Raw genomic sequence first — 22444 nt, 5'->3', positions numbered from 1 at the left:
TCATGTTTTCATCAAAGATCTAAGAAGGCCGTTTTCAAGTCCAAATTATAGCAACAACGGAGAAGTCTGAATCTATCCTGCAACCCGAACACTGTTCAATGTTTGACCCATATCTGGAGTTCTAGAAGTCCAAATGACCTCAAATGTTTACACAGATTCAGTAAGAAATAGGCCTACAACTTTCATGTTTTCATCAAGATCTAAAAAGGCCGTTTTCAAGTCCAAATTATAGCAACAACGGAGAAGTCCAAATTTGTCTTACAGCCCAAACACTGTTCAGTGTTTGGCCCATATCTGGAGTTTTAGAAGTCCAAATGACCTTCATGTTTTTTTCCTACAACTTTCATGTTTTCCAGAGGACCCAGTTCGGATGGTAGCATTTTTGTTTTATTCAAACAAGAAGATAAGGATTTTCACCAAGTCAAAAGTTGGCCACCCACTCAACAATTAGTCATCAAATCAATAATTCTAAATTTTAGCCTATAAAAGGAGGCATTTGCCATGCATTTGGGAGCTTGGTTGTTCAGATCAAGTTCATGCTCTTTATTTCTCTATTTATATTGTTTTTGTAATTTTTATGTTTTGCTTTCATTAATATCTTGTTTATGTTTTTCATTTCCTTTCCTTTCCTTAGTTAACTTGTATCTTATTTATGTTCTTGTTTTGTTTATTTATGTTTCTCTTCTTCATTATGTTTAGCTAAGTTTATTATGTCAAGGTGAAAAGGTTACACTAATGGTGTAAGAATAAGTATAGTGTAAACTCAACATGGACCTTAATGTTTAATATTAACATGTCTTATCTTTTTATCTTACTAATTCTTAATATCTTGCTTGTTAAATGGTTAATCTAGATTTGTGTTGTATAACACTTGGTACAACAAATGCTTGACACTCTCATAGCTCAACCGTATGGAATAACCTACACCTGAGCTCTGAAAGGAACTTGATTTGTTGTTAACATAAGTTAACATCATGAATTCCTGACAATATTTAAAAGTTTGATGTTATGTAAATAAGATAATTAATATGATCATGTTAATAATTTATAATGAGGTATGATTGAGAAATTATCCGATTAGAACCTCCTTTGTGTGTTGTTTTCAATTGAATAATAAGAGTTTATGCTAGTTTGAAATACCATTAGTGGATCCTCTAACCTTGACATTTGTTTTTATCATTGTTTAATCCTTACATTGATCTTTCATCTCAAAGTTCTCATTAATTTCTTCATTTTCTTCTTTTATTATTATTATTACTACTACTACTACTACTACTTAATAGTATTATTATTATTATTATTATTATTTACATTATGTTTATATTATATAATATATCTCTTTTGATCTTTTCATAAACTCAGTATATAGGCTGAAAACCTATGACCTGATCTTTTAGATCATTCTCAAGTATAACAACGCCACGTACTGAGTATTTTTATTATATTATTATTATTGTTATTACTATTACTATTATTGTTATTATTGTTGTCTTGTTATTTATAATTTATACAATTAACCTCTCTGTGGTTCGATCCCAGTCTTGTCGGGTTATTTATTACTTTGATACTCCCGCACTTGAAAGAAGACATCAATTTTTTAGTCGTGTCACTCACCTTACCGATACTTCAGTTTAATCCCTTCTCTTATCGAGAGCATCTTTTGTTCAATCCTCAATGAATTGGAATAGTCGGGTCAGAAATGAGTGCAGTTGAAAAACTCATTGTAGCGGGGGAAGGAAGGCTCAGCCCTCAGAGTGGAGATGATGCCACCAAACTCAAGAGCTACGTAGCAAATTCTTATTCATCTTTTTATCACAACTAACACGTTTTCCTAAACTATAACTATCACAACTATCACAAATTCAAATTGTAGCAGAATATGATTTCTTTTGTGATCAAAACAAGAAATTTTCATAAAGTACAATGACAAACATTACAGATTAAGAGCAACATATATTACAACTAAAACAATTAAGATTTAAACAAAAAAAAAACGAAGAGCACAAGCTAGTTTGTCAGAACAACATAGATTACTACTACGAGACTGCAGCAAGTTGACAACTGACCATTTTTAGAGCAATTCTCGGAAAATATCTGCTCATTCCATTGTAAATTCTGCAATCAAATGATCAGTGGTAATCATTATCATCATCAACAATGTCATCTTCTTCTTCATCGCCTTCTCCTCCTTGTCCCCTCTCCTCCTCGTCATCATCAACAATAAAGGCCCCTAGCGTCTCATCATCTTCATTAGTTTTCCTTGCAGAAACTCTCTCTCTTTTTTATCTTGACGTGGTTTGTCTAGTCCCTTTGATCCAGTTGAATATTTTGGTCTGTCAACCTTTATTATTTTTCCAACAACCTCATCGTCTTCACTCTCACCACTCCAATCATCACCATAATTATCATCATTCCCTCTAACTTTCTTCTTCCTTTTTCCCCTCCCATTTTTCTTTTTTCTCTCAGAACTCTCCCCACCCTCACTATCTTGCTCAGGTTCCTCAAGAAACCAATCCCAGCTCCTTGCATCTTTTATCCTTCGCTTAGGATAGCAGTCCAATTCATGCCCAATCACAAGAAATCCAAATTCTGCACTTCCAATATAACAAACATGCTATCAAACATAAAACGCACATCATGAAAAGTCAGCAAGCAAATATATCAATATCTACACCTCAAAAAAAGAAAAAGGAAAGGAAAAGAACAAACCTTTAACAGGGTCAATCTTTGAAAGATCAAATCTTTCAGAATACCAATTTCCACTGTCACTCTCTTGCACCCTTCTTCCTCCAATTCTCCTTTTCAAACGGAACCGGACAGGGTTTTGACTTGAAATACAGAACCAATCACCAGCTGCTACCACACCCTTCTCCAACCTTCTAAATATCTTAACGTTTTCTTCACCACTTCGTACGCAAATTGGGTTCTTTCCTACAACTTGAAAGGAAACCGTTTGCTTGTCGTCGAGCTCAAATATAACGTGACGACGAGAAACCCATCGGTCTTTTGTGTTAAAACCACAGCCTCTTCCAAACACGGCCTTTGAACCTATTCCCACTTCAATTTTCGACCCATCCTCTCCTTCTATCTCCATCTTTGTAATTGATATTTGAGAGAAGGGTCGAAGCCGACCCTACCCTACAATAATGTCGTGGTCTGGTCAAGGTTGAAACGACGTCGGTTCTATTCTTAAGGGCGGAATGACACGTCGTGTCCTATGCTGTATTTAGATCACTTATCGTTTTAGAAAGCGATTATTTTCATGAATGACACGCCGTACCAGACTGATAATAACGAACCGTCGTTTTCTGTAAGAGAAAACACACACGGAAGAGAAGCACACGTCGTTGCTCCGAAGAGCTGACCCTGAAACGACGTGTCTTATTAGATTGAGAACGAATCGTCGTTTTGTCATCCTCGTCAGCAAGAGCAGCGCCATTGAAGCGAGCAATCGCACCGTATCTCTCCGATTCCTTTCCGGTAATTTACTTCCCTTTCCGGTTATTGAATCTACGAACTTTCTTCAATCTAATCATTTACGTGATTGATTGTGGAATTGGTGAGGTTTTTTTTAGACTTTTCTAGGTCAGAGAAAACCTAATTACCTAATAAAATTAGGTTTTCAAAAGAAATATAATTAATTCGGGGTTTTTTTTTTCCTGTCAAAGGAGTGAACTTTCTGCATGATTGTGTTTATGTTTCTTCTTATTATTCTCATATTTTTCTTTTTAATTATAAATCTTTTATTTGTGGTGGGTTTTGCAGAGTTAAAATGGACCTTGAGTTGAAGAGAGTTCAAGAAGCAAGGCGTAATGATTGTAAAAAGGTTATGAACTATATAAATTCGGTGGATTTTACTAGTTTGGATGATAAAGAAATTCGTACAATGGTGATGATACGAGAATTAGGTAATGGGATTGTTAATCGTCAAACGAAACTGGTAAGGAAAGTTCTGCATTTGAAGCTCGATTTTTCGTTTCATTGTGTAGGCTAGTTCTGAATATGCACTCCGTTCTTGTGAATTTTACAGGCTACTGAAGATGATGTGTCTCGGGTCTTGAAGATCAGCATTGAGACTATGGTGAGTTTTCGTTTATTTATTAGGGCCGTAGTTGTGCATGGTAAAGACGAGGCTGGTGTTTACACCGTGTTCAGATTCGTCTAGTTTGAATTTGATTAGGTGGTAATTTACTTTCATTACAAACTTTTGGATAACAAATACTTCTTGGTCAACAATTTTTTGGTGAATGGTCACAACAATAATTGTGCAGGTAGGGGAATGCAGAAAAATAGTTGATCAAATTAGTCTTACATCCTTTCACGACTTCAATGCACAAGAGAGGAAATCATTGACAAAGATTTCAGAAATTGCACGCTGGATTATTGCTAAACAAGGTTCTACAATGAACCGGCATAGGGATATTAATCAAGTGCTAGAAGGAGAAGATAAGCTAGCTGTTGGAATGATTGGATATGGTGAGATGGATATTGAATTTGGAGATAAAGAAGAGCTGGCCATTGGTGAACTCAGTGTCCTGCAAGACAACCAGAGTGTTATGCAAGATAAAAATGAGGTGGCAGTTGGCCAGCACAATGACTTGCAGGATAGAGAGATCACTATGCTAGATAAAGAAGGGCTGGTCATTGGTGATCAGGGTGACCTGCATGACAGACAAAGTCTTCTAGTAGATATAGAGGGTGTCGTCATTGGTGAGCACAGTGACCTGCTGAACAGACAAATTGTTACAGGAGATAAAGATGGTTTGGCTGGCGGTGAGCACAATGACATTCAAGACAGGCTGATTTCCATGGGAGATGAGGAGGGTATGGGTATTTGCAACCTGCAGGACAGAGAAATTATTATGGAAGATAAAGAGGGGCTGGTTGTTGGTGAGCACAGTGACATGCAAGATAAACATGCTGACATGGAACTGGGAGAACCAACTCGAGAGCCAATTTCCTGGCCTCTGAATGGGGAAATAACTCTAGATTGGATTTTAAATTTGATGGAAACCTTTAAATGGGCTTCGTGGAACAAGACACTATCAGAGTTTGCATCTATCATGCCACTCTTTGTGGTGGAGGAATTGATAGCTAAAGCTTCATACATCCTATGCCAAGAACCTAATTGTGTTAAGATCCAATGCGACAATAATACCGAAGTGGTTGTAGTTGGTGATCTACGTGGGCAATATCTTGACCTGCTTAATATTTGGGAAAGTGTTGGTTTACCCTCTGACAAGCAGCTTTTTGTGTTTAATGGAAACTACATCGATAGGGGCAAATCAAGCTTGGAGTTGTTTCTTGTTTTGTTGGCTTGGAAGGTAATTTCAGATCATTGTATATTTCTTGTACTTATTGTGCTGAATCTATTCAAAATTTACTTGACGGAAATGGTCTAAAAGTTAGCTGTATACACTCCAATTTTCGAATCACAGTGATTCAAGACTATGGTCCACTGTGATTCAGTTCCCATCAACATTTCTCTTATACGTTAGATATCAGAGAGGTGATCAGCATGGTAATGTGCTTATCTAATTGCTTCCTTTTGTTACTTGGTAAGTTATTACATGGACAGTTTTTGGAAATACATTTTTCCTTGCGTGCCTCATTTGTTAATTACCTGAGTTTTTTTTTCCCCTGTAAAATAAATGATGGGAAAATGTGTTCACTTACATTTTTATGATGAATGCAATCACTTCTTTCGTACATTGAAGGTTAAGTGGTTTTGTTTGCATTTTCATTGCTTTCCTTTTCAATGTTTAGGCCTTCTTGCCTCATAGGATTTATTTGCTGCGTGGAAATCACGAGTCAAGTGATATCTCTGAAATATGTGGTTTTCTGAAGGAGGTAAATCGCAAATTTCCTGAACATGGCCAAACTGTCTACCGAAAATGTTTGAAAGTTTTTGCAGAACTTCCTCTGGCCTCAATAATAGCAGATTGTGTTTATACAACCCATGGAGGGCTTTTCCGGAGTGAAGGAATTACTTCATCACCAAGTTTTGGAGAAAATGAAATGCAGAATGGCAATGGAAACAAAAGTGGAAATAAAAAACAAAAGATGACTACCACTTTATCTTTGGGTTCTTTGGATGAGTTACATCAAGTAAGCAGATTCGTTCATGATCTGTCAGCAAAAGATGCTATTTTGACTGATGTTTTATGGTCAGATCCAACAACAGAATCTGGTCTTACGGAAAACAATAGAGGTGATGCAGGTCTTCTTTGGGGTCCTGATTGCACAGAGGCCTTTTTAGAACATTCCAAGTTAAAGGTAAAAGAACTTTTTTCTCTCTCTATCAATATGAGCCATGGGATGAGTCTTTTTCTTCTCAGAGACAAAAATCTCCTCACTTCTGTCTTTGCATGTCTTTTCCTGCTAAATTCCACTAAGAGGCAAGATCCTTTTAATCTGAAAGATACTCTGATAGGGCATTCTTAGTGAAATCCTCAGTTTGCCGCTAGAACCCTGCTTATTGGCTTATCTTTTTCAGAAATAACTAATCTGAGTTCATATTAATATATGAGATGGTTTTGCTGCCTCAAGAAACTTAATAGTCTCAATCTGGCATACAATCAGTTCCTGGGTTTCACTTATCAGCATTTTCTAGTAGTCTCCTTGACAAAACCTGCCATTGACCACCTGTAAATGCTTCAAGTCCTTAACTATCAATGTGCTTATGCTTTCATCAGTGTCTGTCAGTCTATTTAATGCTTCCAGTATTAGAATAAAAGAAGTCAAAGATGAAACAGGGTCTCCTTTTGAGAACTTCCTAGAGCTACTAAAGAAACCGTTTATGATGGATTCATACACCAAATAGGAAACCCGGCTATATTCAAGATCCAACCTTTACCTTTATGTACTAAACCATGCATATCATTTACACAAGCTATCATGATCTTACAACTTCACAAGTTTGCAAGTATTTCAAGTGTTTACTTCATCACATCTGAGTCTGATATTTGCCAACAATCTGACAAACCTTTTCTTTATGCTCCAACAAAGTAGGTCAAATTTCAGCCTTTAATTCCCCCCCCCCCCCTTGCTCTGTCTGTCTGTCTGTCTATAAAAGTCATATAAGTTGAGGTGTCAAGACTGGATGTGATTTCTTGGTCCTACAACAGGTGATTATAAGGTCACATGAAGGCCCTGACTCGATAGCTTGTCAGAAAGGTTTCAAAAATATGTTGGAGGGCTACAGCACAGATCATGAAGTAGAATCAGGGAAGCTATATACCCTATTCAGTGCCCCTGATTACCCACAGGTTTATATTAGTTTCTGTACCTCCCTTTTTTTCACGTTTCTTCTTTTTTGGGTGAAAGTTCAAATTTATTGAGGGCATCCAGGTTGCTAAGACCTTCAGATCATATAATTCCTTTTATCAGACTTTATTGTGAGATCAAGTCATCCGTATGTTTATATCTATGAGAAATTTTGTATGCAAGTACTATCATTGAGTGGAGCATGTGGGAGTAAAAAATGCAGCAGGCACCAGCTGGTTTCTTTTAGATTATTTACTAACCTTGTATACTTGTTAAAACATTCTTATGTCTAAAGCCTTGGAAAGAAAAGAAACTCGAAACCTTTTTCATCTTTAAGTATGACCCCGAAACCAAGAGCAGAGCTTGGATCTGTGATGCTATGGAATGTCTTAGATGAATATTGTATACTATAACAGTCAAAAGGAATTTGCTAAAGCTAATAGCCCATTGGCTTTGGCTATGATGAAATTCTATAATGAATTATGAATCAAATGTATCTGTTGTGCATACTTTTGGATTCTTTACGTTCTAAAATTTGAAGATGCTGTATTTCTAGGTTGGTCTGTTCGTGCTTGTCTTTCTTGTGGGTTTGTAACTTCTGCTTATCAGATTTCTTTTTCCTTTCATATATCCTACTGATGGACTTTCTCGAAGTAAATGTTGATCAATCTGCATCTCTTTAAAAGAAATGAGTCTAATACACTCCTTACTGTTTACCTTGAGCTATGGTTGATAATGAGAGAATTTGCAGTTAATATTTATGCGAGACAAAATTCTCATCTTTTTTCCTCTGTAATGTTTTTTTCCTCCCGAATGTATATTGGATAATACAGAAGTTATACCTTACTTTTAGCCATGATTGGTGTATTATGCAGCATACAAGCAAAGATTATAAAAGTAAAGGAGCATATGCTATTCTGAAGCCTCCTAATTTCGATACCCCTGAGTTTGTGTCATTTGAAGCCAGAAAAAGACATGAGGTATGGATCTGGCAAGGACAAAATGGATACAGGTGTCTGAAAGAATTATGTTTTTGCATGTTGCATTAACCTTTCATATTAGTGTGCGACTTGTCCAGCATATGTGCATTGGCTTCTGGGTACCTTTAAATTTTTTGTTTCCGTTTTCTTGATGTGTTCGGGTAAAAACAGATGGTTTGAATGAATTGTCTTGTTCTATTTTTCGCAATTTGCTCTTATTCGATTTATTAAACTTTTCATTAAATCCCCATGATTGAAAATCCTTGAAAGTAAAGGCTCTTGTTTTGCTTCCATGAACACTGTCTACAGGCATCAATCAAAGCCATCTCTTTTGCTCAACAATCAGATTCTGCTGCCACAAGCTCAGGAACTGACATTGGGGCTTCAGTGATCTCTACTTCCCCATCTTGGATTATTTCGTTGGCAGATGATGTGGGCATACCAGCACAGATTTCAGAGGCTTCCAAGGTGGAAAGATCACCTCTCCCTTCAGACTTACAGGTAACTGCATTTGTGGGGTTTATTCATTTAGGTAACGTTTAAGACTGTGGTAGTGGTTGCTTTTCAAAGTGTTTTTTACTTGTAAAAGTATCAAAATAATATATTTTTTATTTTTTAAAATTAATTTTTGACTTTAGCACATCAAAACAATCCAAAATCATAAAAAAAAAAAAAGTTAATTGAAGGGGGGAAATCAATTGTAGTGTGTTTGTTTTCGCGTTCAAAAAGCACTTTTGAAAATTTTTAAATTTTTTTATTTCAAATTAATTTTTTTTTAATGATTTTATATTGTTTTGTTATGCTGATAAAAAAATGAACTTTTTTAAAATAAAAAATATATTATTTTGATGTATTTTCAAATGAAAAGCACTTTAAAAAATAACAGTTACTACAATTTCAAACACTACCTTAATCTGTCTTCGGAGTTGCAATCTGAAGCAAAGGTTTTGTTAGTGCAGGAACCTCACAAGTCTAATTACGAGTACCTTTTAAATCTCATTGGTAGCTTGAAGAAAGAAATTAAAAAGAAGGTGAGACATTTTGATTATCCCTCTCATATTGTAGTCATTCTGAAGACTAACAAGAGATTATTTTAAATAGGATGATGAACTTGATGATTATAAGCGCAAATACATTATGCAAAGCCCTTCTCCTGCCAAGTGAGGAGTACTTGGAGCTGGTTTCTCAGTGCAGCTATTTTGGTTTGGATCTTTGGGAGCTGAGGGTAAAGTGCGCAGGTTGAGGGAGCCAAAATACTTTCTTCAATCCTGAGCTAAGCAATGAAGAGAGTTCAAGGCAAGGATGGTGCTTATGAAACTGGAGGGTGCCATGATAAGATGCGATGCATTGACAATTTCCCGCCTCCCAAAATCCTCAAATCGATGAATGATAATCTTATAGTTTAGGGTAATATTTGTGAAGATATTAACTTATCTATCTTTCTATAGTAGTTCAGACTCCAGACTCGATGGATGAACAGCCAAATGAATCCAAGTTTATCAAAGTTAAAGTTATCACTTTATATTTTTGATTAATCAAAGTATATTTGAATTCAGGTATGACTTGTGTGATATCTCTAAATACGAGGTATCCAATTGGTTTGGCAATAATAATTTTCCATCGCTAACTAGGTAAGGTAATGTTTATCATGTTGAAGTAAACTGAATATCGCCTCTGTATAAAGCAAAGCATGCATCTCTTATTAAAATTTATGCAATTTTACACAAATTCCATTATAAGGTAGATCAAGAAGTTACTCTATTTAGGGAGTTGCATGCTTTAGAGAAACAAAATTCTATTTGGATTGGATGGATCATTTTCACCACATGGAAATTGTATTGAAAAAGACTAGAAAGGTGTGTGAAGATAAATGCTTCATAAGCAGAATCAAAAGGGAGGTCTCAATTTCTAATCAATAGTCTACCTATCATACTACTTTTGCAATATGAATGATGTGCCATGAATGATTTGAAAATCGGCAACAATGATTCTAACGAAAATGGATGAAGGATGGGTCTGGTTGTGTTGTCTTTCTTTTGGTATTTAGGCTGGATTGTAGTGATTTAAGGTAAATAAGATGGAGAATAGACTAGAATGATACTTTGATAAATCGATCTGGATGCCACAAAGATCAATCTAGGATTTCGACGCCACACTCTTTGTGATTGAAGAATGATAAGTCAGGTAGGGTTCTTCACAAAACGAATTTGGAAGAACAACTCTTGATTCTCTGAATTAAGTTTCAAATCTTGGCCCAAAAAAGTGTCTATTACATATTTTGATACTATATTTATCATTGGAACATCCCTCCAATGTTAGGTGAATTCAACATGACAGAAGTCAAGCCTAAAAACTAGACTTTTAATAAAGTAAGTAGACAAATTTAACTAACACACGTTTTTTTTTTTTTACATTTCTAAAACATAAGTAGACCAAATTTAAAACAGCCATAACTTTTGACACAAAAGTCCAATGCAATCATGGTTGGACAATCTAGAAAGATCACGTTTTGAACTTGAATTTTATCTACATAAATCTTGCTTTCACATGCATTGGATGACTTCAAATTCGGGTTCAAATCCATCTATTGTTCTGACCGTAAACAACATCAATTCCTTCACTTGCATTATCAATCCAAATACAGGTAGCCCAACATGAAAAGAACCATTAAGGGCTTTTCTCATCTCCAAGTTCCAATTGTAGGCAAATAAGCACCCTTGAACCAATTTCAAACTGATTGCTAATTTTTAACTCCAACGCAGCTTCAATCATTGCAATTTGATTCGTCATGGCCCATTGTAGTTTTGCTCTCGCTCTTGTCATTGGACCATCTACACCCTCTTGCATATTAGATTCAGCTTTACGAGATAGATTATAATTCCCATGATGCACATCATCAGCCCCGGGTTGATAATGATTTGTCCTCAAATCAAAATCGTCATCATCATCCAAGTATGGAGTCAAGTCTTTCACATTAAAAGTAGCTGATACGTTGTAATCACCAGGAAGATCTACCTTATACGCATTGTCATTTACCTTCTCTATAATCTGAAATGGACCATCACCTCTTGGCATCAACTTGGATTTATGTTTGCTTGGAAATCTGTCTTTACTAATATGAATCCAAACAAGATCTTCAGGTTCAAACCTGACCATCTTTCGCCCCTTGTTAGCTTGTTTAGCATACTTTGTTGTTTTCTCCTCAATATGTAGTTGAACCTGCTCATGTAGTTTCTTCATCAATTCTACCTTTCTAATTCCATCCATAGATGTCCTCTCATCAATTGGAATATGAACAAGATCAATAGGAACACAAGGATTAAAGCCATACAGAACCTCAAATGGTGAAAATTTTGTAGCCCCATGCACACTATGATTATATGCAAACTCCACGATAGGCAAACAAGTATCCCAGCTCTTCAAATTCTTATGTATAATAGCTCGTAACAAAGAAGATAAAGTTTGGTTTACTACCTCAGTTTGTCCATCAGTTTGTGGATGACATGTCGTACTGAAAAGTAACTTTGTTCCAAGCTTCCTCCAAAGAGTCTTCCAAAAGTGGCTTAAGAACTTTGTATCACGATCAGAGACAATGCTTTTAGGAACTCCATGCAAACGAACAATCTCTTGAAAGAACAAATCAGCAACATGTACTGCATCGTCAGTTTTCTTACAAGGAATGAAATGGGACATTTTGGAGAATCGATCAACCACCACCATTATTGAATCCTTCCCACGTTGTGTTCTTGGTAATCCAAGTATGATTTGAAAATCAACTTTAGAAAACAATACAACACCATGCAACTCATCAAGCAAATCATTAAGTTTGGGTATAGGAAATCGATACTTAACTGTTATTTTGTTGATAGCATAGCTGTCCATACACATCCTCATGGTACCATCTTTCTTCAGTACCAGCAAAGTAAGTACAGAACATGGACTAAGTGATTCTTGCACATAGCCCTTCTCTAAAAGCTCACCGACCTTCCTTTGAATCTCTTTCGCTTCCTCTAGAATACATCTGTATGCTGGTCTATTAGGAAGTGAAGCTCTCGGCACCAAATCAATTTGATGCTCAATTCCACGAATAGGTGGTAACCCTTTAGGTAACTCATTTGGAAACACATCTTTAAATTCTTCAAGTAATTCTTTAATCTGTCTTGGTAAGTCCAATCCTTCTACTTGTAGTAGTTGCTTTGCCCAGACCATGAAAACAATCCCTGTTGTGGCTAATGCTTGTTTGATGTCTCCTTTTTTGGCTACCAACAACCCCTTACGTGATGTCACCTCCTTTTGTTAGCTTCGTAACTGATCCTCTCTAACTTGTTGAAAACTCAGTGGTAACAAGTTCACCTTCTTTCCATTCAGCATAAAAGAATAAGTGTTCTTTTGTCCATTGTGGTCACATCCTTATCAAACTGCCATGGACGACCCAGTAACAAATGGCTAGCTGACATTGGCGCAACGTCACACAAAACCTTGTCGTAGTTGATTGTAGGCAAATAAGCACCCTTGAACCAATTTCAAACTGATTGCTAATTTTTAACTCCGACGCAGCTTCAATCATTGCAATTTGATTTGTCATGGCATTATAGTTGTTTTGTTCTCGCTCTTGTCATTGGACCATCTACACTCTCTTGCATATTAGATTCAGCTTTACGAGATGGATTATAATTTCCATGATGCACATCAATGAATTACTTTACAATATGCTCATCCAAATGTGGTGAATAGTCGGCCATAGCATGTTAGAAATTTGTTTTAAAATGAACAAATTTGAGGAGAAATTATAAATGGTTCCTAACAACTTACAACTTTATTAAAAAAATATATTCTTTAACAAAAAAATTAAAATAAATTGTGGGTAAATGAGAAATTAATTTAAAAAAACTCTTGGTTTTTTTTTTAACCTAAAACTCTTTATTTCACATTAAAAAAAATACAATTTTCTTATAGCTTATATAATACAAAATTGAAAATTTAAATGGATATGTAGAACACCAAAGTTTTGAGAGGAGAAATTAAGAAAAGCCAAGCTTGGGTTTGCTATAAAATAGTTTTTTGGCTCATTTGTTTTTTTACAAGCCTATTTTCAGCATGTTGTAAAATAATTATTTTTATCAACATATTTTGTGTAATCAATCCATGAATGAATAATCTGAATAATAACTTCACACTTCTTGAACAATTTTATTTTCTAAATAAAAATACTTGGTTTAGCTAGCAAAATCTATTAATTTTTTTATTTGTTTATCACAAACTATTAAAGTAAAATGATAAGAATTAATTATGCATCAATTTTGATTAAAAAACTTAGAATAAAAAGGGGATAGAAAGGGAGATGTTATGCACACTTTGTAGTAGCTATTTTACCTTTTTCTCTAATGATTATTTTTTTTTTTTCTCTAGTTTGGTTAGCTGTTTTTACCCTTTTCCTTTTGTTACAAAATTTAGCTTCTAATTCACTCTAGATAAGTTTTGAGTTATCTAAATCTTTTGGTTAGTAGATTTTTAAAGCAAGTGTATCTTTTAAAAGTTTAATTATTGCTATTCGGAGAGATTATTTACCACAAGATCATTTGCATTAATTAACAAGCATTTTAATCTTAAGAACGAAGAGCTTCATTCTTGATAATATCATAAACTAAATAGAAAATTAAGAGCTTCTAGCAGTGCGGGATCAAGTATTTTAACTTATATTTATATTTCAATGTTATGATTTAATCTTGGGTTAACATGACAATGTGTTTATTTATATATTGACAAATATAATAGAGTTCTCTTATTCTTTTGATTTGTAGACTTTCAAAGGAAATGCATCTTTTAATTTAGTTTTTGAAATCCAAAAAGACTTTTTTGCAACAAAATCATTTGTAATAATTGTTGAAAATTTAATTTTAAGGACAAAGGGTGTAACCCTTAACAAAAACATAAACTAAATAGAAAAGTAAGAGCTCCTAGCAAGGCAAGATCAAGTATGTTAACTTACATTTATATTTCAATGTTGCGATTTAATCTTGGGTTAACTTGATAATATTTTATTTATTTATTGAAAAATATAATTAAGTGTTTTTATTCTTTTGGTTTGAGGAAGTGCATATTTTAAAAGTTTTTTTTTTTTAAAAATTTTGAGAGACTATTTAGGACAAGATATTTGTATCAATTGATGAGCATTTTAACTTTAAAAATAAAATGATTAATTCTTGACAATAATATAAACTAAATAAAAAATTAAGAGTTCTTAGCAGGGATCAAGTATTTTAATATATATTTATATTTTAATGTTACGATTTAATCTTTGATTAATTTGACAATTATTTATTTATTATTGACAAATATATATTTTGATTAATTTTATTAAATATATATCAATTTTTTATTTACAATTAAAATAGTTTTTTTTTTCTGAGAAATACAGTGAGAACGCCTACCAATTCATTTTTCTACCATAAAAAAAAGGTTGGGAGCGCAGGTCAATTGCTATCTAAAATATCACCGACACATGATTGAAGAGACAACTGTAAAGTTTCCTAGGTGATTAAACTAATTTATGGAAAAATGCACAGTAACAGAGGGAGTCCTCCACTTCGGCTTTAACTGGTAGATTGGTGGGTCGAAAATGGATGAAGTTTGGCTAGCATTTAATCAAAGAAAATAATTGATTTTGAAATTTAATTAATGATAGAATAGTTATCGTGGTGGCAGTAGTCTGCCACAGCACACCCACCCACTTGTCTTCCCTAGCTATAGCTAATTGAAAAGGTTTGGCCAATCCTCAATTATGGTAAAAATACATTTCTAACATGGAGAGAATTTATGGTAAAAATCGTCATTGCATGGAAATGCGCTTTAGCATTTTTATCATTAGTCTTGTTACACGTTCCAAAAGAAAATCTGCTTGTATTGAGACATTATAATTATAATATGACATGGTGTTTTATCATATGAAATAATCTTAAATTTTGTCAATTTGTTTTTTGTAGTGATGATCAAAATTATAATTTTTGGATTTTATTTAAAAAAACAAGTTTTTATTAAATTTTTTAAACTTTATACTTGGATATTTTTATCATTTTATATGTGATTTATTTATCACCACTTTTTTCTTATCTTTATTTTTCTAGTTTTTCAATTTTTTTTTTTTTTTTTAAATATTTTTTATTCTTTACACTTTGAATATTTATCACTTTACACTTGATCTATTTATACCATTTTTTTTTTGTTCTTATCTTTACTCTTTTGTAATTTTTTATAATTTTTTTACTTTACATTTTTTTTATAAAAAGACTAATGAAATGGTGTTTTAATATTGCAATTGCAACATTGTTTAATTATTTTGCTGCATTAAAAATTAGCTTGAGATCTTACATATTTTTATTAAGATACATAATCTTTATTCTATTTTATTATATATAAGCATCAACTTTTTAATTTATTGTTATATTTTTTACTCGGTGTCAAAAAATATATTAATAATACCTACATACTAATTCTTTTGTGTTAGAAAAAAAATATTTGACTTACAGTGAGGCAAGTTTAGTAGATGCTTCAACACTTTATTTTTTGTATTTATTAGCACAAATAGTTCTTGATATATTTAATTAAATGCATGTATAAGCTTTTTTATTTATAATTAAATTTAAAAAGACATTTGAAAAGGTAGCATATTAATTGTTTTGCAAAAAATTTACCCAACTTGTGGGTCAAATAACTAGTATAAACTAGATTGCTTTTTTTTGGTCATTTCAACTTTCAATTTCTAGCTAAAGCTAGAAAATGTATGGATTGGTAACATGGAGGGAACAATGAGGCTATAACAACAATACGTTAGGTATGGCTTAAAGGAAATATGTTATTCTTAATATGAAGTTAATTTAATGGTCAGAGGTTGTTTTTCTTAATTGAAATCTTAAAATAAGTATTCATGAAAAATTATTAATTTTTTTTAATGTGAAAGATGTACTTTGAAAATAATTTTTAAAAAATAACATCAATTGATATGTAAATTGATTAAAACAATACTATAATTATAAAAATAAAATTAACTAAATGATAAATATGACATATTATCCTACGATACGATTTGGGATTGCAAAGAGACAATGAGCAAGGGGATACCTTACAGACAAAAAAAACAAAAAAGTGTGGCTCCCCACTTCTTTTCCCTTAAGAACATGTGTAAAAATAAAAATTTTCTACTAATCAAATTTCACCATGTAGTATTTTTATTTTATTTTTACATGAAAAAGGTAAAATAAAATTAAAATAAATAACATGAAAAATAAATGAGTCTTCATATATTTTTTAGCTAATGAAAGGTTGATACTTGGGATGAGATATTCAAGATATCTTGTCATAAATGCAAGATCCCATTAATAAAGATCAACCAAGAAAATTATGTCATGTGACTTGGGAGTCTCTATAAACCTCTATAAATAGAGGGCCTCAACCTAGAGAAAAAAGAGAGAATTCAGGGGGATACACATTTTATTCAAGATAAGCTCTTTAAGCAAGGCAGCTCTCTTAAAAGTTCTCAAGCCTCCTTCATCTATGCTTGAAGTCTACAAAGAACAAAGTTTTGTTGGATCAAGCCTAAACGTTCCATAAGAGTTCTTTAAACAATACTTTGAAGACAAATCAAAAATACTCTTCAAAGCATCAAATCATCAAATCTTGCTTTGTAACATGTTCAAATTCACATTCTTTTAAAGCACAAATCTTGGCTTGATTTCTCAAATAAATCAAGTCACGATATATCAAATCCAATGGAAGAATAAGAGGATTGTCTTATTCTTTTGAAAGAATACTTTAGATAGAGATTGTACCCGATTATATATTAAATAAAATCATATATTTGTACACGTGTGTTTGTCTAATTTTAGGTTCTCAAAATTATATCTATAAATTTCTAGTGACTCTACTAAGGAAATCTCTACCTCTCATCTCATCCCATCAAGAAAGAATTTTCAACAAACTGTCAATGGCAACTAGGAGGACCATGATCACCATTGTCACTTCCAAAAACAACAAGGCTACTGATTTAAGTCGTTGACATACCATTGAATATTCTTTAACCTTGTCGTTGAAAACAAAATCCACTACCAAATGATATGCATAAACTAAGTCAACTATAAAGTTGGCATCAACTTCAAATGCAAAAAGGGCATAAGATCTCACTCTAAAGCTGAAACCACAACTCTTCCACTATAAAAGTCAAGTGGGGCGCGTGGAATTTTCTTCGACACTCAAGGCGACTTCAACAATTTATTCATGGAAATGTTTCCATGTCAATCACCAAATAAGACTTTAGGTTTTGGCACTATAAACCCCCAGTCAAAAATAGATAAAGTTGGGTTAAATAGGGTAACTATTAATTGAAAAATGATAAATTAGGGAGAAAATCTTATGAATTGGAATGAACATTTCTAGAAGATTAGTTTAAAATTTAAAGAAGCTAAAGTAATAAAATAATATGCGAAATATTAGTTAACGATAAATCATGAAAACTCCTTGACTTTGTAAAAATAATAATTTGAAGGAGGAAATTTTATAAACTGAGTGATATTATGTGGAAAATAGAAGAAAAATCAATGCATGATCCTTTGCAGGAGAAACATCAAAGTTCAATATAATCTATGTGCACAATTGCGTTATTGGGACTTAAAAGTGATAAGAAACTCATAAAACAATTTTATGATAATTATGAATAGGAATCTCTAAAGAATTAGTCTAAGACCCAAGATGATTTAAGGAAATTATATGGTATGCGAAATTCAGATTTTTGGCGTGAAATTTCCAATTGTCTAGCTTTACAATATTAAATGTATCTCCCATTATGACTAACTTAGGGTCTTAAGATATAATATTTTACCTTAGGTTAAAATTTTAGATTTATCGAAGTTCGGGAAGGTCTTGAAAATAAAGACATAGTGTCATGTTAGCGCAATAAATCGAAATTTATGGAGATAAGTTTGGGCATAATAGTAATTGACTCATAAAACCTAATGTCATTGTAACATCCCCATATCCGGGATAAAGCAACGATCTCATGTTAATTGCTAAACATAGTGATTAATTTTTTTTTTCTATATCTATTCATGGTGTTTGTATTAAAGTCTACCAAAATTTTGATGGAGTCTCCCTTATACCGGGAGGTCCCAAGTTATCGACATTCCAATCTACCACATCTCCTAACTCAATTCTACCTAATCATTTTGGGTCTCAATCCCACAAACATCATCATTCATATCAACCACATGCATATAGGGAACATGATTATACAAACTACAAAATTAAATTCATCTATTCAAGTTTAAACATCAATTATACAAATTGAGTTAAATAAAAGTTGTAATATTATCAAACAGAAAGGTATACTTCTTAGAACCTAAATTACAAAAAGTTAACCTAAAGTATAATCTACTCTTGTCGTGCATGTGTTGGTCCTAAAAATAGAATACATATTATTGAAATATGAATATCACAATAATAGAGCAATACAAATATCCAGCAATTTTAAAAGGCAAACATGCATTCACATTTTATTCACTTATCCCTTTTTGTTTTCATTGGAAACTCTTTCTCCTTTAACTACTAAAAACCATTTCCTCTTCCATTATCAACCTCCATTCAAGATCTTATAAGACCACCCATGATTATTTCCGCTTAACACATTATCAGTACCAATTTCACTATTATCATCATCACCCCATAGGAGTCGATGCAAGGTGTATCCAAACATACACTAAATGTATGCTAGTCAATACATGGTGATCCCCTTACCCGGGATCCTAACATACACTAAATGTATGCTAGCCAATACATGATTAATCCTCTTATCTAGGATCCTAACATACACTAAAAATATATGCTAGCCAATACATGATTGATCACTTTATCCGGGATCTTAACATACACTAAATGTATGCTAGTCAATACATCTTGATCCCCTAACCCGGGATCCTAATATACACTAAATATATGCTAGCCAATACATAATTGATTCCCTTACCCAGGATCCTAATACACACTAAATGTATGCTATTCAATACATGGTGATCCCTTTACCCGGGATCCTAACATACACTAAATGTATGTTAGTCCAAACATGGCGATCCCCTTACCCGGGATCCTAACATACATTAAATGTATGCTAGTTCACGCCCCAAATCACACTTCTCATATTTTCTTTGTTAACAATAATTTTGTCACTTGGCAATTCACATAACAACTGTTCACCTTGAATATACATACATTCAGAAAACTATCCAAAATATCGCTATTATCACACAATCTTTCCTCCTTTCTCCTAATATCCAACATTCGATAATTCACATCTCACATCAATAACTTATTAAATCATAGAATTTAACTGGGAAGTATAGGTGCGGATCACCTACTTGCAGTAGAAGCTCTACTTGTGCTCTCCTATTGCTGCTGCTGCATAACACCTGTGGTCCCTCCTAGTAATCACAGGCATAATATCATAAGCGATCCTTATTCAAGGATATATTTCATACTAACCATATTAACAACCAATACAAGTAATTCTTTCAATTATTTCTTTCTTTATATTATATGTTCTCTCATTTCATCTATTTCAATCATCATTATTTGTCCAACCATGTTTATCATTCTTTTCTTTTTTATTTAAATTGTTACTGTTTAAACCTTAAACTGTTACTGTCCGACCTCTCCTCAGAGTTTTAATTATATATAGAGTTATAGAACTCCGTTTTAAGCGAGCTTTGTTTTGTTGGAAATCTAAGACACGAGGCTACAAGTTCTCTAAAGAAAGGAGAACCTAATTCTGCCTATAAGACAGTCAAAATCGCTCATCAACAAACATTTGGACAGTTACTGTCCAACTGTTACTGTTTAGATATTGAACTGTTACTATTTGACCTCTCCTCAAATTTTTAACTATATCTAGAGTTAATAGAACTCTGTTTTAAGCGAGATTGGTCTCGTTGGAAAGCTAAGACACGAGGCTACAAATTCTCTAAAGGAAGGAGAACCCAGTTATGCCTTTAAGACAATCAAAATCGCTCATCAACAAACATTTGGACTGTTACTATCTTGTTTTAGAATTGTTACTGTTTGACCTCTCCTTAGATTTTTAACTATATCTAGAGTTATAGAACTTCGTTTCAAGCAAAATTGGTCTTGTTGGAAATCTATGACATGAGGCAAATGATTGAGTGAATGGTTAACCTTAACAAATGATGCCTTAAGAGGATAACCGAGTTTAAGATTATGGTTGATTGCAAGAATTGGTGCATATATACATACTACAAGTTGTTTATACCAAGTACATGAAGAAACTATAAATGTCACACTTCAATCATGGGATAATGTTAATATTTCATTAAACTGCTAAACCGTTTAATTATCATCATTATTATTAAGTAATTGTATTCTCTTAAATGTTTTGTACTGTAGCAGAGATGTCACACGAACGAGGTCCCTAGGAAACCCAATACATGAGAACCTACTTTTTCAAGGAATCATGTAGTTTCATTCTAAATCTTGATGTATTTTGTATGAATCAATGTACTGAACACATAACTTTTATTAGATCCTTTTGTTTAAATTCATGACAACTATTAGTAGGATATAAATGCAAACTCATGTCTATGTATGCATATTTTTAATGTGAACTTCTAATCATGCAAACATAATATTATATGTTTATGCAAGATTGACTTTTAAATGAAATGTTGATTGTTGTTGATGTATGAATTGTATCTTAATGATGTGTGGGAACAAGTTCGCTGATTACTGATATGATGTGTGTCAAAAAAAATTACTGTTGTTTTGGGCTTGAAAAGCAGGGTTGTTACATGATGCATAAGCAATCACACACATGTGTTGCATCAACACCCATCCTAGACCCCCTTTTGAGGCATCACTATATACTATAAACCTTTTTGTCCCTGATGGAAGGGCCAACGTAGGAGTAGAAGTGAGTCTCTCCTTCAGTTCTCGAAAGCTTGCTTCACACTCTTCCAACCAAATAAACCTGTTTTCCTTGCAGGCCAGCTTAGTCAAAGGTGATGTTATGGCTGAGAACCCCTCAATAAACCTCCTATAATACTAGTAAGACCCAAGAACTTCAGATTTATGTCACGTTGGTAGGCCTTTCCCATTTCAACACGACCTCAACCTTTCTTTGATCCACAAATATTCCTTCTACGGATATTACATGGCCTAAAAAATACTACTTCTTTGAGCTAGAACTCACACTTATCAAGCTTTGCATATAATTGATTCTCCCTTACAGTCTATCGCACAACCTTTAAATGTTGTTCATGCTCTAAGTAAGAGCTTGAATACACCAAGATATTGTCAATAAATACCACCGCATATTGGTCTAGGAAAGGTTGAAACACCCGATTCATCAAGTCCATAAGCATGGTCGAAGCATTGGATAACCTGAAAGACATCACTAAAAACTCATAATATCCATAACGAGTTTGGAATGCAATCATTTGTCTGTCTTGTTCCTTGATTCTCAACTTTATCTTAGAGAACACCCTAACACCCTAACACCCTTCAATTGATCAAACAAATTATCTATTCGTGGGAATGGATACTTGTTCTTCACCATTACTTTATTTAATTGACGATAATCAATGCACAAACAAAGTGTGCCATGTTTTTTATTTCAAACAATATCAAAGCTCCCCAGGGCGAGTTACTAGGCTGAATGAAGCCTTTATCTAACAATTCATGAAGCTAGACCATCAATTCAGCCAATTCCATCGGTGTCATCCTATAAGGAGACTAGGCTATAGGAGAAATTCCTCAAATAGTTTCTATGGAAACTTCAATTTTTCTACAAGAGGTAATCCAGGCAACTCTTTTGGGAATACATCTCGAAACTCCCTCACAACGGGAATACTAGCCAAATCTATACTACCCTTTTCTAGCTCTCTTATAAGGGCTAACCAAGCATAACAACCCTTCCTCAATAACTTTCTAGCCACCAAGATTGAGATTACACAACTTGGAATATCTTTTCGTTCCCCTTTAACCACTACTCTTTCATCACCCATTCCTTGGATTGTCATTGTCTTGGTGAAACAATCCACTTATGCCTTATGTTTACTTAGCCAAGCCATGCCCAAATTTAAGTTAAAATCATATAAATCTAACAGTAAAAGATCCACCCTCAATTATGACCCTCCAATATATAG

General features: G+C 33.5%; 2 protein-coding genes across 5 annotated transcripts; one reads left to right on the top strand and one right to left on the bottom strand.

The window, feature by feature from the left end:
• Nucleotides 1-1867: 1867 nt before the first annotated feature.
• Nucleotides 1868-3113, bottom strand: LOC118040877 (uncharacterized). The gene is made up of 2 exons (XM_035047926.2): nt 2710-3113; nt 1868-2589 (listed from the first exon to the last, which is right to left on the bottom strand). Exons 1-2 carry the CDS (start codon nt 3092-3094, stop codon nt 2231-2233), a joined length of 744 nt encoding a protein of 247 aa, XP_034903817.1. The 5' UTR covers nt 3095-3113; the 3' UTR covers nt 1868-2230.
• Nucleotides 3087-9801, top strand: LOC118040875 (serine/threonine-protein phosphatase 7 inactive homolog). 4 transcript variants are annotated; one of them, XM_035047919.2, is made up of 10 exons: nt 3087-3480; nt 3766-3940; nt 4031-4081; nt 4272-5324; nt 5767-6276; nt 7128-7268; nt 8142-8246; nt 8556-8747; nt 9206-9277; nt 9348-9801. In XM_035047919.2, the coding sequence occupies exons 2-10, from the start codon at nt 3773-3775 to the stop codon at nt 9408-9410; spliced, it is 2355 nt and encodes a 784-aa protein (XP_034903810.1). In that variant the 5' UTR covers nt 3087-3480; nt 3766-3772; the 3' UTR covers nt 9411-9801. The 4 variants fall into 4 exon arrangements, with proteins under 4 accessions (XP_034903810.1, XP_034903814.1, XP_034903815.1 ...); XM_035047923.2 differs by having other exon boundaries at nt 9201-9277; XM_035047924.2 differs by lacking the exon at nt 7128-7268.
• Nucleotides 9802-22444: the final 12643 nt, after the last annotated feature.

This window comes from Populus alba, chromosome 1 (genome assembly GCF_005239225.2).
Source record: "Populus alba chromosome 1, ASM523922v2, whole genome shotgun sequence".
NCBI lineage: Eukaryota > Viridiplantae > Streptophyta > Magnoliopsida > Malpighiales > Salicaceae > Populus > Populus alba.
Note: the sequence above shows the minus strand (reverse complement) of the source record. Positions and strands in the feature narration are given on the sequence as shown.

Coding starts and splice junctions, on each gene's coding strand:
- LOC118040877 (XM_035047926.2), bottom strand. CDS start 3,094: ATGGAGATAGAAGGAGAGGATGGGTCGAAAATTGAAGTGGGAATAGGT. Junction 2,590..2,709: donor AAAGATTGACCCTGTTAAAG/GTTTGTTCTTTT, acceptor TTGGAAGTGCAG/AATTTGGATTTCTTGTGATT.
- LOC118040875 (XM_035047919.2), top strand. CDS start 3,773: ATGGACCTTGAGTTGAAGAGAGTTCAAGAAGCAAGGCGTAATGATTGT. Junction 3,941..4,030: donor TTAATCGTCAAACGAAACTG/GTAAGGAAAGTT, acceptor TGAATTTTACAG/GCTACTGAAGATGATGTGTC. Junction 8,748..9,205: donor CTCTCCCTTCAGACTTACAG/GTAACTGCATTT, acceptor TTGTTAGTGCAG/GAACCTCACAAGTCTAATTA.